At 32.6% G+C, this 15,943-nt stretch overlaps 1 protein-coding gene across 1 annotated transcript in view; it reads left to right on the forward strand.

Moving 5' to 3' along the window:
- The window catches only part of LOC145297706 (ribosome biogenesis regulatory protein homolog), a 34,447-nt gene extending 18,772 nt beyond the window's left edge, over positions 1-15,675 (forward strand). Inside the window, exons 5-10 of the mRNA XM_080143905.1 lie at positions 3,332-3,433; positions 7,567-7,645; positions 9,254-9,361; positions 11,690-11,844; positions 13,395-13,528; positions 15,433-15,675. Of these exons, the coding sequence (XP_080000031.1) occupies positions 3,332-3,433; positions 7,567-7,645; positions 9,254-9,361; positions 11,690-11,844; positions 13,395-13,528; positions 15,433-15,613 (759 nt within the window). The 3' untranslated portion in view covers positions 15,614-15,675. The remainder of the gene's footprint in view (positions 1-3,331; positions 3,434-7,566; positions 7,646-9,253; positions 9,362-11,689; positions 11,845-13,394; positions 13,529-15,432) is intronic.
- Positions 15,676-15,943: the final 268 nt, after the last annotated feature.

The following is a 15,943-nucleotide window of genomic DNA, read 5'->3' on the forward strand; positions in this document are numbered from 1 at the left end:
AAAAAAAAAAAAAATTAGGGGTTTAGTTATTTTTGTTGGTTTATTTATTTATTTTTTTCCGTTAAGTTTTTGCTTGGTTTTTCACCAAATTAAAAAAAATTATTCTTCAAAAATCAGCTTGAAGCTCAGATAATTTTTTTTTTGTTTTTTTTTTTCAGGATGTTTAATTATTTCTTTTATTGGGGGAAGGATTCAATTTGTTATATATTTAACAGGGAAAAAAAAGAAAATATATTTGTGCATGTGTATAATAAGTATGATAAAGTGCTGTCAAAATGTTTTTGTTAAATATGGAGGGCATGACTCCCAGAAGTTGGACGACCTTATTTATAATTATGCATTAGGACAATCAACCAATGAGAACCGTCCGACCTCATTATAACAATATCGAATTTTGGATTCCAATAAGTTTGCTATCAGTCTCCACCTTGACATAACCGAACCACTGCTGATCGTAACTACATTGATTCTTCGCCGACTAGATCTACTGCCACCATCTTTGTTCTACAGAATCACTCAACACTTAACAAGTGCCATACCTAATTGCTGACATCCGATGAAAACCATAACATGTACTCGTGTCAGAGATAGCTCTCTGAGAAACTGTCTGGGTACCAGAGAGTATTCACACAAAGGTGGATCATGCATACCCTAGACTTTTAGGGGTTCACACCCTCGAGCATGTCACTGCATCAACTACTACTGATGGGGTCTCCCAGACCTGTGTTGTGCATTTGCAGCAGCAATCTGTACCAACTCGTGCTTCAACAGTATTCCAAGGCGACCATTGTTAGAGCCAGGTAGAGCCAGAGGCAAGAAGTATCTCAAATCACTACCATTGGCTACTAAATCGGTCGTCCTATTTTAATGAAATTAAAAACTTTTGTATATATTTCTTACCAGTGATTTTAGTATGAAAACCTTTAGCTTCAATTATAAATCAACAAAAGGATGAATATATATATTTTCAGTGTTATAATAAACATGTTTTTTGATATTACAAGCAGTCGGGCAAAAAAATGAAGTTAAATAAAATTAATCTAAATGAAAAACGTTGAGAATACTGGAATTTTTTTTTTTTCTTTTTTTTTTATTATAAAAAGTGGAGGACTGATCGAAATATCAAAATAAAATATAAATTAAAAAAAAAAACATTGTTTTTATGCTTCTTACACCATCTGTAACCCCCCCCCCCCAAAAAAAATACTTCTAGAAGCATACATGGAATAACATACAAATTACATATATATTCTACAGGTGTTCATGTTCTCTGTTTTAATGGATGATGTCATCCTTTTATTACTTCACCAGTTATGATGTCATAAAGGACCTTTCACCTTTCATGTCTTAGTGAATGATAACCTCCCTTTGTAATGTTATCTGATGCTCATGGGTACAGACAAACAAGATAATAAGATCTGTACTTTTTTTTTGGGGGGGGGGCTTTTTTCTTGTTGACTGAGGTATAGCTTTGGCCCGTGCAGTTCTAGGAAATCAACCCTTCTAGACTTTACCTTCTCCTTTTGAGGCATTTCTTTTTTTTTTTTTTATACCTCTAGGGCACTTCACTTTCCAACCCTTGTTGAATCATCTGTGAAAGGGAGATAAATAAAGATCCACATTTTCATAGTTGTGTGTGTATAATTTTATATATATATATATATATATATATATATATATATATATTTTTTTTTTTTATGGTTTAAGATAAATGATTCCTATAAATAGCATAATAAATAAATATTTTAAGTAAAACTTAGGTATAAAATAAGTCACTAAATTGATTAACAGTAAAAGAAACAAGCAAAAATAACCCTGCAATGGTTGCTATGACAACGGCATCATCAGCAATTAATGATGCTCGACTTGTAAGGTTGATGCTGATTAGAACAAACATTTAATTTTAATTCTGGTTTTGTAATGTAGTACACACATTTACATACATAGACCCAACACGTTGTAGCAGAGTATATCCCAAGGAACGTAGAACAAGTAACTTAATCTCCTTACACTGAAATTTATTTCTGGGTACTTTCACTTAATAAAATGTGATCGTGCTCCTTCTGTCCGAGTTCTGTTCCCTCGAACATCATTTCAAAACCTGCTCTTGGGCGTGCTCTTCTTCTCTCTTTTTATAGTCTTTTTCTTGTTCTTTACCATGATGTCATTTTGCACACAGTTTACCATTTGCATATGTGCGGCCACGCTTTGTTATGGTTTAATCAATCACAAAACAATCTCTGAAAGCAAGGAGTTGGCTCCCAAAGGTTACTTAAAGGAGTGCACCGGCACTCTGTTTAGTCACAAGAAGGCACAGCTGTGTTATCAACCTTCAACCATCAAACTCCTTTCTTCGTGCACAAACTCAATCAGTCTTTAGCCAGGAGCTATCGTTGTTGACAATATATATATTTGGTATATCCAAGATGGCAAACTCTCTGCATGTGGACCTCCTCTCTGTACCATTTCAACACAGTCTTACTTTTAAGCAATAGCAATATTAACTCTGCCTATTTACAAACTAACTACCTACGTACATCTAGACTTTGGAGTAACATTCTATTCTGGACTTTCAAATCATTCTCCTTATCTAGACTCCTAGATTTTTATTGCTGACACCTTGTGTTTATTTTATGACATGTTTAACAAAGATGAACAAACACTGTATATAATATACAATATTAGAATTTTTTTTTTTTTCTACAAACGAATCGCTCTTGATAAAATTTCTAATGCTGATTATTTTTATTGCATAAACCTAGTCACAAGATCAATATCATTTTGAAGCTCGACCCTTCAGACGACAAATACAGAAAAATTGGCGAAAACCATTAATTTCTTCACCCTCAACTGGGCACTTTTCTACAGGGAAGGGTCGCTTTTTTCACTGATATTTTCAAAAGTCATCCCTTCTTTTCGATTGTCTAGCCTTAATTTAAACCTACGTCATTTCCGGTTTGGCGGTAGCCGTAACAGCAAAAACGTCACATTTTTTTCACATTCTTTTCCTCCTTTGCGGTACGGGTTCAAACCTGCCTTCCTACTACCACTTTTTTTTTTTTTTTTTTTTTTCCCCCCACACGCACCTCCAAACACCTGGGCAACACCGGGCACCTTTGCTAGTATACTATATTAGTATAGGCTTTTGTCTTTTGTTCTACAAACCAATCCCTCTTCTTAGAATTTCTAATGCTGAATATTTTTTATTGCATAAACCTAGTCTATGTATAAGCCAATGTATAAAAAAAAGTGTTTTTTGTCCTTGATTTAAAAAAAAAAAAAAAAAAAAAAAATTTTTTTAACTATTTTGTTTTCTTTTTTTTCTTTTAAGGTCCCCAAAGCCAAACCATTAACAAAATGGGAACAGTATGCGAAAACCAAAGGAATCGTAAAGAAAAAGAAAGGTCGTATGGTGTGGGATGAGACAGTTAAAGTAAGTGAAACATTTTGGTTGATTTAAATAATTTTGTTTTAACATTTTTGGGCCCCCGACAAAAGGAGGGTGGATCTGTAAATTCATCCTCGTCCGTTCATCCGTTCGTCTGTTCATCCGTTCGTCTGGCCGCACTTTTCTCAATAACTACGCCTTGGAATTTGAAAAAATTTTGCACAAACATTAAATATGATATGAATAAAAAAGTAACAGAATGAATTTTCCGGGAAAACTCTGGTTGCTCCTCTAGGAGTGCCTTTCGGGTTAAAATGGCTAAAATTGACACTTTTTGTTCTTATTAAAAAAAAATTGATGCCTTGGATTTTTATAAAACTTTCTGAAAAGTTGTAACTAACTGATTTCTATATAATTTTGTTTGTCTATACTTCGCGATAACTCTTCGCTGTGCCCCAGGGGCTCTTTTAGGTCTAAAAAAAACACTCCATTCTCTGGACTATTTTACCATATCTGTCCAAAATTTTCTGTATATGTCTATTTAGCAGTTTTGCATGGTGCTGAACTCAAATTTACATATGTTAAGGCCTAAAACTGAATCGTTTGTTCATTTTCACCAGGATTTAACGTTCTCTGGGGACTTTTGGGGCTAAATGGGGTGGTGGTGGCAAATGCTGAACTTAGTAAATTTTTTTATGCCTCATTCACTGTGCGCTCACGGGGGACCATGTATGTTTCACTTGTTGTTTTTGCTTTATACATGATGATATTTGGTGACTGTTTCAAAATTTTTCTCTTTAAAAAACAAAATGGGGTTTTGTAGTGAACAAAATATCACCTACTAGATTATTAAATCAAATTTTTATTTTTATCAAGAACGAAAAAATTGCTCTGACCAGCATCTCCTCTGACATGGCAGCATTATTTGTTTTTATCATATATCAGTTGAATACTGCATCAGGTACTTTATAGTTTGGTAAAATGATCTATTTTAGCACTTACTTAGAACTAGCAGGGAGACCCAATGTTGTCCGGGATTGAATGAAGATCAACAAATGTTCCACCCTTCCATACTTCTATTGTCTTTGAAGCTTCACATGCCTCCCCGCAGTGACATAGTCCACAATACATCTAGTCTACATTGCACTGTAGAGAATCTAAGGTTGATTTTTATAAAGTTATTTGTAAATAATGACTACACTTCAAGTTCAAAACACAAAAGTTAAGTATCATAGTTCAATTGTGTGCTAAAAAAAAACATTCATTTCAAACGTGCCCCTGTCCTATAAAAAAATCTGCAGTTGATTTTATAGGATGGGCCTTTCTGCTTCTGTAGTGATAAAACTTCTCAATTTGCATTTGTGATGTTAGGTTGTTTAAAAGTTAACTTTGGTTAAAATCTGACTTCCTTTGCTGAAATGTTTCTGATTATTGATTTTCAATACTTATTGGACACATTCCAATACCAAACCTACATTAATGATCTTCCAAATCACATCCTTACATCATTTGTAGACATTTATGCTGACGACACTACCATTTATGGTAGTACATCTAAGACAGTAAACGACCAAGTTCTCTCCAATTCTCTCTCCTCTGATCTTGAGCATGTAGTACAATGGGGAAAGGAGTGGCTGGTTACTTTTAATGCATCTAAAACCAAGCTCCTCTCTTTACATCATCAACATTCTGATCCACATCTGGCATCAATTGAAATGAATGGCTCTCGTCTTCAGGAGGCCTCAAGTTTTGACAAGCTTCTGGGATTGACCATTACTCCTGATCTTAAATGGAACACGTACATCAAATCTGTTGCCAAGGCCGCTGGAAAAATGGTGGGATCTTTCTATCGATCCAGTAGATATCTCACTGCTGATGCAATTCTCTATCTATATAAGAGCCAGGTACGTCCAAGGATGGAATACTGTTGCCACATCTGGGCAGGAGCTGCTAGAAAGGACTTGGCCTGCCTTGATAGAGTTCAAAATAGACTTCGTAGCCTCGTAGGAGATGTCCTTTTCTCTTCCTTGCAACCTCTATCTCACAGAAGAGATGTTGCGAGTTTGTCTCTTATGTATCGTTATTTTCATGGAAAGTGTTCGACTGAGCTTCAATCTATGGTCCCCCCTCGCAAAACTTTCACAAGAAACACTCGTCTAGCTGTAAACACTATCAATAATTCCCCCCACTCTTTATCTGTGCCTAAACCTAAACGTAGATTCCATGAACAAAGCTTTTTTATTAGAACTGCACGCCTGTGGAATTGTCTTCCATTTTCCTGCTTTCCGGCTGACTACAATATGTTTGTCTTCAAGTCTAACGTAAATAAGTTCTTGATGAGCCGTTCCATATAAGTTATCAAATTTAACAAATTTTCATTACTAATGATTATTATATTGTCCAATTTCTACTGTACACTCTTTAACCCTTATCCTTGAGTTGCCTCTTTGACCTTGATAATGAGTTGATACCTATGAAAAAAAAAAAAAAAGAAAAAGTCCAATGTGAACAAGTTCTAATTGAATCGTCCCCCTAAGTAATCCAAGTTTCAAAATTCCCACTGTTTACTATGCTAAAATCACAATGACTAATGTATACCTATTAACCCTTATCCTTGAGTGGCCTCTGGGCCTTGATAAGTGGTGACACCCTTGTAAAAAAAAAAAAAAAAAAAAAAAAAAAAAAAAAAAAACCTACGTAAGAACACTCTCCGAGACATCAAGTACCTTTGTGTGAAAATTTTAAAAATTGGCCCAGCTATTTCAGAGTTCATAGAGAATTAATTTGTATTATGCACACCCACACACACAAAGTTCCTTTTATATATATATTTTTTTTTTTTTTTTTTTTTTAGTAGCCATATTGTTTTAAATTTTACCAAGATTCAAGGGAGACAATTCGACTCCAGAGATTTTATTTGTATTCAAAATAATTAAAACTTTTTAATTGCTTAAAATCATAATTTGATTTTCTTAATATAAAAAAACTACTTGATCAATTTGTATGATTTTTGGAATATGACGTTTTTGTTCCATGACGAGTACGTATATCAGAAAGATTTTTTTTTTTTTTTTTTTTTTAATTTAGTGTAATTCTAAATAAGCACCTCTATTTTTCCAACGACTTAGTTTGAATATGAGTCTTCCATTGTAGATTGTTCTTATCAGCTCAAGCTATCTGAAGATACTGACTTCCTGACCTAAAATGCACCAAACATTGGTGCTATTAATTTTTTTTTTTCTCCAAACTCAATGATGATCTACAAAGCCAAAAACAGTTTTCCTCCTACAAAACAACCAAATATCATTAAAAAATATTTGAACCTATTTACAAAGAGTTGATATGCCATAAAACCAAACCAAATCCATTTTAAATTTGTCGTGAAAGTCAGTTCTAGAAGCTTATCATAAAACAAGAGTCTTTTGATGAGAGGAAAACAAGGACCTAAGCCTTGTTGGGGAAAGGAGAGAAGGTTGGTTGTAGCGGCATTAAAAATAACAAGCTACATCCATTATTCCAGATCAAAAGAGAGAATAGGAAAAATGTTGATCATTAATTGGGGGGGGGGGATTTTGGTCTTAATTCATAGTCTCCCCTCCCCTCCAAAGTATGTACTCATGAATATAAGAAAACTCACGTAAATTGATGAAGTAGTTTTATTTTTATAAAGAAAATAATTTTCATGCCAATTTCAGTTTTTACAATGTCTCCATGTACTCCCATGTTAGAATGACTTTCTAAAATCTTGCTAAACTTGAATCATTTCGAATTATCTCCGTTGTCTTGCAAAATGGTGTTGAGAGATCATTGATCATCATTTAGCCATAAAATTTGATTTTCTTTTTCAAAATAAAGCTACTCTACCAATTTATATGATTTTTGGTGTATGATATTTTCTTTTCCTTATGGGTACATACACCATAAAAAGTTTTCTTTATTTTTGGTACTTTTTTTTTTTCCTGGGGTGGAAGAGTTATAGACTTGTACCCCTCCTCCTTTTTTTCCCCTCCCTGTAGGTACATCTGATTACGACCACACTGAACTAGTTAAGTCTTGTGCATAAATCGATCCGATCATGATGTTAAAATTTAATTAATTTACTTTGTTGAAAAATGACATGTTTTAATTGTGTTCTTTGTGGTTGTCTTATATTATTTTCTCTTCTCCTTCTTTAACAGGATTGGCGTCCACGCTGGGGCTATAAAAGAGCTAATGACGACACAAAGGATTGGTGCATTGAAGTTCCTGCGGGTGCTGGTAAGAAATTTAACTTTCAATTTTCTTAAATTTAATGTTCACAAGAATGTTAATTGCATTCCAAATTTATTTTGTGTCTGCATTTTAATGTGCATATTTATGAGAACAGAGTTAAGCACAAAGTTGGCTTTTAATGTAGAGAAAATCCAGCTCCTTAAAAGGTGAGGTGGGGGGCATTTTGGCTCATGACAAAGATGAACTTTACTTCAGTCTATAAAGAGTTCTCCTTCAGTGACAGAGAGCAGTATCTGCTCCGATACTACACTTCTGCCAGAACAGAGGAAGTGTAGTATCGGAACAGATATGATTTTGATCTTAGTCCAATGTTTTTTTGTTTTTTTTTCTCTCTCTCTCTCTCTCTCTCTCTCTATATATATATATATATATATATATATACAAAAGTTTGATAAATCTTGGTCAAATTTTATAATTATTAAAATTATAAAATTCTGTTGACCATCTGGGCGTCCTAGCTTGTTTGAATCTTGTGTGTGTGTATACACACACACATATATAATCACATTTAAATCTAGATAAGACCCTTGCATGATTTTACCATAAAGAATCATCAGATTCAATATCATAACTAATACATAAAAAGTGTTTAAATACAGTACTTACCTGAAAGCTAAATGTTTTGGGTTAGATTCTAGCTGATGGCACCAAAGTCATATTTCTTAAAACTTTTGAAATCACAACTATATATTGGGTACAATATAATAAGCAATAGAGAATTGGCTCTATAATAATAAATATGAAATCTGCGTAAATTAAAATATCGTACCAGTTTTTTTATAAAATTTAAAAACATTCATGTTAACATACCATTTTTCATTTGATCACCAAAGTTAAACAATCTTGGGCCTGGCTGGTGCTAAATGGCCAACCTTTTAGGAATATCAGGTCATGTATATGGGAATCTGACAACACGATGAGACCCTAAGGGATAATGGACTAACAACCACAAGTGGGTTATCCTCTATATCACGGTTCTTTACTGACAGTACTTGCATTTACTTAATGAAATGTATGGAACACAAGATATCGTATTATTTGTATTATTCGAAGGACTGTTCTCATCTTTAGTGTTATTCCCACATTGTTTAAATCCATTTAACTTCTGACTTTCTTATTTTTGTATTTTGTTGAACTTGGGGAATCTGTTAAGAATTTTAAATGGAACCTTTTGTTTAATCCAGGAGGATAGTATGCTTTTGTTCTGTCGGCCATAACCGAGTAGAAGTCTTATGTAATTCGTAAGTATTTTAGTATTGCCTGCACTTAGCATTGAATCTTCAAATCCAAAATACTGTTGCTTAGAACTGAATTTGAGTTAATACCTTATCCGTTACGCTATGGGTTTCAATGAGGGTGATACTAAGAATACAATAGTGAATTATTTAAGGCTTCTACTCAATCATGGTTGATGGAACAAGGGCATTACTATCCATTCTGTATAATGTCTATCTGATATTTCTGGAAGCAATTTGTTTATTACCTCCCTTTGACATCTAAATTTGAATAGATTATCTCCCTTCCTTTACATTTTTATTTATTTTTTACAACCTTCTCTTTTTTATTTATTTTTTACAACCTTTTCCCTTTCAGATCCAAATGAAGATCTATTTGCAAAGAGGAAGACTGAAAAGAAAGAACGTATAGCAAAGAATGAATTGAAGAGATTACGAAATATTGCCAGATCCCAAAAACTCAAAGGTTTGCTTCTAAAATGTCATTTTTTTAAATGCTAAATAAACTAAATATCTTTATTGATGTACAGTTAGGTATGTTTATATATTTGTATACACCAGATTCGCCCCTAAACTAATTAACCAATCATCGGGATTTTTTGTATAGAGCTGTAGACAATATGGGTTGTATTAAAGTTTTGTACAAAAGGCAAAAAGAATGTAGAAGCTCTTTGTAAGAATTCAAGTACCTCCATTTTTTTGTTAAATATTAACCATTTACATATTAGAGGTCAGTTAATTTAAATTGATTTAGAATATTAAAAATCTTTTTTTTTTTTTTTTTTTTTTTTTTTTTACAAGGCACAACTTTCCATTTGAAAATTGAAATATTTCAGGGTTTTTTTTAATTTAATCCATAGTCATTGGACATCAATTAAATTAGAGTTAATTTTTCTTAAAACCTCTTTAAGCTTAAGCCTTAAATTTTAAATGTTATTTTACAATCAAAATCATGTAATGAATTTTTGTCGGAAATTCCAGTAAAGATTCTGGACGTATATTTAGCATGATTATATTTTAAATTCAATCGTATTAGGGGATATAAAAGTGGCGCAAAACTGGGACGGTTATATTTATTATAATAAAGTCGTATTTCTGTCGGTTTATTTGTTTACAATTTTGTTAATGTATACAAAAGGTACAGTCTCATGAATAGATTTTAATGCTGAAAACTGCACGATTTCTATGTATACTACTTATTCAAAAAATATCAACTTTAAAAAGTTTCTCATTTGCATATTACATTTTTAACTATTAACTCTAAAACCTTTAATGGAAATTAGTATTAGAATTGTTTTAAGTATTCTGTTTAGAAATATAAAGTTAATTTATTGAACTTATTTTTAAAATTAATTTATTTTTAATTATTATTATAACCAAACATCAGCTGTGTTTAAAAACGGAAGTAAGTTTTCATTTAACCTATTACTTATTTCCCTTTAATCTATGAGAATTTATTTTCTTGTTTGAATTTCATAGATGAAGATGACTGATTCATGCTTCCAAAAATCCAAAATTGGTCAAATTTCAGGAAAATCATTAAAACTTAGGATATTTGGTATATGTTAAATAGTATGTGATTAAACCATCCGCCCAGCAATGTTAATCTGGCAACGCCGGATATATACAGTGTGTGTGTGTGTGTGTGTGTATATATATATATATATATATATATATATGTATGTATATGTGTATATATGGATTATATACACACACACACGCTATATTTGGATCATACAAAAAGAGGCTGGAGCCCTTTGTAATTTAGATGCCCCCAATATTGATGTAATTTTAATGGTGGATATTAAGTATTTCCCAAAACTCAGATTCTTTGGGGATATATTAAAAGGATTTTAAGTGACATAATATGGCAGAACCTCCTCTATGTAAATTCAAGTATTTTCAATTTGTATAAAATTTGATCTAAACTTATTAGATGCCAATTAAGAAAGATTCCCTGAATTTCAATTTTTTTCAGACTCCTTACACTTAACTCTTACATATATGTAGGGGAATTCCAAAAATGATAGTCCTGGATATGACCTTAAACTATATCCAGTGGTGAGGCCCCAGCGTGCGGGCTTTGATGAGTGTGGAGCCACCCTTTAATTACCATTGCTCCCAGGTCCACTCTGACCCGGAGTGGTAGTACCTGTTAGGGTCCCAACTATAGGTTGAATAGAAACTGACTTGAAAAAAACCCCAAATATATTCTATTAAAAAATTTTTCTTCAAAATCATTGGATTCGGCATTAAATAACCTGAAAAGGGTTGATATGCTGTAAAACAAAAACAACTAACCAACTAAAACTGATGCCTTGTATTTTTTTTTTTTTATTCTGTCTGAATGGATCACAGGGATTGCAAATTGTATTTTTTTTTTTTATTCTGTCTGAATGGATCACAGGGATTGCAAATTGCAATGTTATGATGACTAAACTTATGCATTCATGGCTTCAAAGTTTCATCTCTCTGTTGCAGACTTTGATAGTGTGAGATGCTAAGAAAACATATTCTTGTCATGGACATGCATCAGAAGCAAAGATGCATCATTAAATTTCTGGCAAAAGTGTATTGAGAATGGTAGTGACTATGTAGAAAAATAAATTCTGGAGCACAAAATATTGCTTGTTTTAATGGTACCACTTCCATCTTCATAGCTTTTCAACTTTTTAAACTAAAAAAAAAAAAAGAAATGGGCTTTACTTTTGGAATGATCTCAAATTTTGACAATAAAATGAAAGAAAATTTTTAGATTTCTATTGAAAATGAATTTGTTTTTCTCCAATTTCAGTCTCTGAATTGAACCATACACCAACATTGAAAGAATCTCGAGGTGAGGTCAATCGAAAAATTGCTGTTGCCAAATTATCGACAGCGTCCGTTGGTAAATTCACAGAGACATTAGCAAAAGAGAAACCAGCTAAAAACGTTGGCTGTAAAAGAAAGGTAAGTTATTTTTTTAATGTTTTTTTAAGAAAGTCACCATATGGCATTTTCTGCTGGAGCTGATAGTTTCAGTGAAAATGGTATTAAAAAAAAATAAAAGGTGGAAAAAAAAAAAAAATGGTAAGAATTAATATTTTTCTTCATGAAGAAAGCTCCCTCCCATTCTTACATTAGAAGGCATCTGCAGGTAGTGGTGGGAGATGGAGCCAAAAGCAAATGAGAATTAAAAAAAAAAAAAAAAAAAAAAAAGGCCGGGGGGGGGTTGTTGAACATTTTTACCTGAAAAAAGAAAAAGGATTTATCAAGAACCAGAGTGTGGGGTGGGGGTGATTAGATCTCATTGGATGATAAAACAAATAAAAGAAAGGATACTTGTGTACTTTTGCCACTGTGTTGAAATAATGTTATTTTGAAAGTCATTCTTAACATGGGGATATAGGGTGTTTTATAACTATTTTGCGTTTCCACCTAACAATTTAATTAAAAAAAAAAAAAAATATCGTGAAGTTTGAATCTAACCTGAAAAAACTATTTTAAAATGGTGCAGTGGCAAAAGCAAACCAGCACCAAAGAAAGTCTTCAAGAAGATTAGTTTTCCCTCCAACCCAACCAGATCTGAAATGGAATTTACTATAGGCAGTAAACTTTGGAATAAGTTGAGTTCGAAATCCACTTGTGAAGATTTGTTTTCATGTTGTTGAAACATTTAGAAGAAACTCTACCCACCAGATAATTCATAATCAAGTTGTGAAAACATCCAGCTCTCCATCAACCAGTGTGAAAAGGGAGGGATAAAACTATTTATTCACATTGCAACTTAAAGAATCAGAACGATTATATTATACTCAACCCTAGTGACAGTTTTGTCATTTACTTTAATAAACCTATTGTCGGTTCCTTTGGTTATTTACTTTTCGGATACAACCCAAAATAAATGTGCCAACACACCTGACTAACAAGAAAATTACACCCTTTCACTGTAGATGTCCTTAAATGTCGGAAAACTTTTTACTCTAATAGCTTTTTCACTTTATTTACATATGGAATTCCCTTTCTGCTCCATGTTTTTCTGACTACCAACATGCAAAAATGTAAATGTAATGTGCACAAAATAAATCTTTTTGCCCAACTTCCCAACTGGGTACCCCATCTGTCTATCACAGTAGCCCTTTATACTTCAGTAGCAATAGCCCCCCCCCCCCCAATTCTTGACAGACTCTGATTGACAATTTTCATCAAGCAGGCTTTTATTTTGCATGATTTTTGTATTCGATTATGAAATCAACTGCCAAGTGATAGACTACATTACATTAAACTGGAAAATGTTTAAAATGACCAAGTTCATGTTAGTAAAATTTGTCTTCTGAAAAGATTTAATCAGGATTGGCATTTAACTGAAAATTCTTAAGTGTTATTCAGATGACCGTTCTCGTCTTAATTATTATTTTTGCAACAAATTATTAATCTTCGTCTCAAAAGGAATTTTCTATTTTGCAACTTTTTTTTCGAATCGGTTTTATTAATGTATTTGTTTTGATTTTCCTTTCTAGTTTACTCCCAACCACAGCGACATCAAAGCTGAAGCTGCCCATCAATTGGATTTGCTTGGTAAACTGGGCAAACGTGAAGTGCTCAACGTCGCAAAAGCTGCAAACATGCAAATGCATGAAGAAGAAGTTTCAAGGTAACCATCATCATCACCACTATCATCACAAGAATAATTCTGCTTGCCTCTTTCTCAATTACACAACCATAATGCTACCAATATGCTTGTAGCTATTTACTATGCCTCCCCACGGGACAGAGTTAGATACCAGGGTCATTTTTTAACGTGGTGAAAAGGTACAAAAATAAAAATTGTCTCAGTCGTGAAGGACTGCTCCTCCACCGAAAGAGAACAAGAAATGGAAGTGCAGCATCTGAAGAACAGATACTACACTTTAGTATGTAATTCAATTAACCTCACCAGTCTTTACATAAGTAAACTATAAGAATACTCATCCCAGGAGGGTAAAACTAATTCCACAGAATAGTTTTGCACCATTTTTGTTCTGCATACAAAGATTAAAATCAAAAAATAATGCCTTATTAAACCTTATTAAAATTTTTATCCAAATCAATTTTGATTCTAGAAAATGTTTAAACTTAATTTAGGAGGTTCTTAAGAAGAACTTGAAATTCAGAGAATCTTGTACAGTCGATGCCTAATGAATCAAATTTAATACAAATCTTGGCAATCCAACGTATTTATCTTCCGGTTTTTAAATTCGTCGGATATAAACAGTGTTACGCAGTCTGAAGATGTTGCTATATTAAATTTCTTTGCTTAATTCATTATGATTTACTGGATTTGTATTTATTATATTTTTTAATCATATTTGGATACATGCGCATTTTCTTTTTTCATGATGTTTATTTTATTTAATTGATTATATGTTAAAAAAATAAAAAATAAAAAAATATTAAATAAACATATTTTCTTTTCTGTTTATCTTATTTTAATGTTTAAAAATCATATTTGGTCCTGGATATGACCTTAAACTATATCCAGTGGTGAGGCCCCAGTTTGTGGGCTTTGGGGAGTGTGGAGCCACCCTTTAATTACCATTGCTCCCAGGTCCACTCTGACCCGGAGTGGTAGTACCTGTTAGGGTCCCAACTATGGGTTAAATAGAAATCGACGTGAAAATAAATATATTCTATTAAAAAAATTTTCTTCTGAATCTTTGGATTTGGCATTAAATAACCCGAAAAGGGGTGATATGCCGTAAAACAAAAACAACCAACCAACCAACCAACCAAAAAAAAAAAATCATATTTTACTTTCAGTATTAATTATTTCTGTAAATAAATATATTTAATCTATTTTAAAAATATATTTATTAAATTTTCTGTAACTAAACATATTTCAGTGAAAATAATCAGTTTTTGTATATGTGTTAACCTACATTTTTGTTGGCACCTTTGGATTAAGTTGCTTGGATCAGTAAATGTGTAGGATTGCCATAATCTGGAATATTTGAATTTTCAAATGAGATGGTGTGCCTATATTATGTCCCTTTAAAATACGCTAAAATAACAAAAAAAAAAACATGAAAAACCCTCCTGAAATTTTACTGTCTATTGATTGATGTCTAACAACTACAAAAAAATTTCACAAAAAAGCAGAAGCATTTGAATTTTCACAAAAGGTTTCTACCTATATTTTTACTCCTTTCGCACAAAACTAAATTAAATATAACCCACTTTTACACTTAGCAGCTGTGTTCCAAAATCCATGATGCGTTAATTAGTTTGATTGAATTCTGTATATATAAATATATAACCAAATACACATGCCTAACTTAATATAATTTTGTTAACTGTTGAATTAATTTTTGGTCCCTTGATAAAGGAGGGGTTGGACCTAAGTAATTCACTTTCGTTCGTTTGTTCAAATTTTTCTGAACAACCACTCCTTGGATTTTTTTGAAATTTTGCACAAACATTAGTCATGGTGAAAGTAAGAACAGTTTTATTCACTTGTGGAGGGGGACCCCCGCATGTTTGGCTTGTTTTAACTGTTTTTTTTTGTTTTTTTTAATTTAGAGCCAAGATGAAAAAGGACAATCCTCTCAGTCTGAAAAAAGGAAAGAAAAACCTTGGTAAAAGTGGCAAGAAATTCGGCAAAGGAGACAAATTCAGTAAAGGGGACAAGAAATTTTCTAAACCTAAAAAAGGGTTCAAATCTGGCAGGAAAGGTAAAGTTGCCAAAAAAGCAAAGCGGTGAAAAGTAGCTGTTATGTAAATATGGGAAGGGGGGGTTTAAATGAATAAAATTACAAAAATAAAGTGTTTCTAGTTATTTTTGTTGCATGCAAGTCCATAGAAGTTTCTGGATCTGCATGAAAAACCTTTTATGAAGCATTTTTGATTTGTTTTCATTTTCTGACTAGTGGGACCTGTGGAAATTCCACAGCGAACTCTTTCGTATGTAATATATTGGTGTTAGTAATCTGGATGTTCAGTGTAAATAGACACCCTCACATTATTGTAGTTCTTTTATTAAAACTGCAAAAGTATTTATCTAAACTAGCAGGGACGCCCGGCGTAGCCCTGT

Source organism: Euprymna scolopes, chromosome 18, assembly GCF_053919585.1.
Source record: "Euprymna scolopes isolate OS-2025 chromosome 18, ASM5391958v1, whole genome shotgun sequence".
NCBI lineage: Eukaryota > Metazoa > Mollusca > Cephalopoda > Sepiida > Sepiolidae > Euprymna > Euprymna scolopes.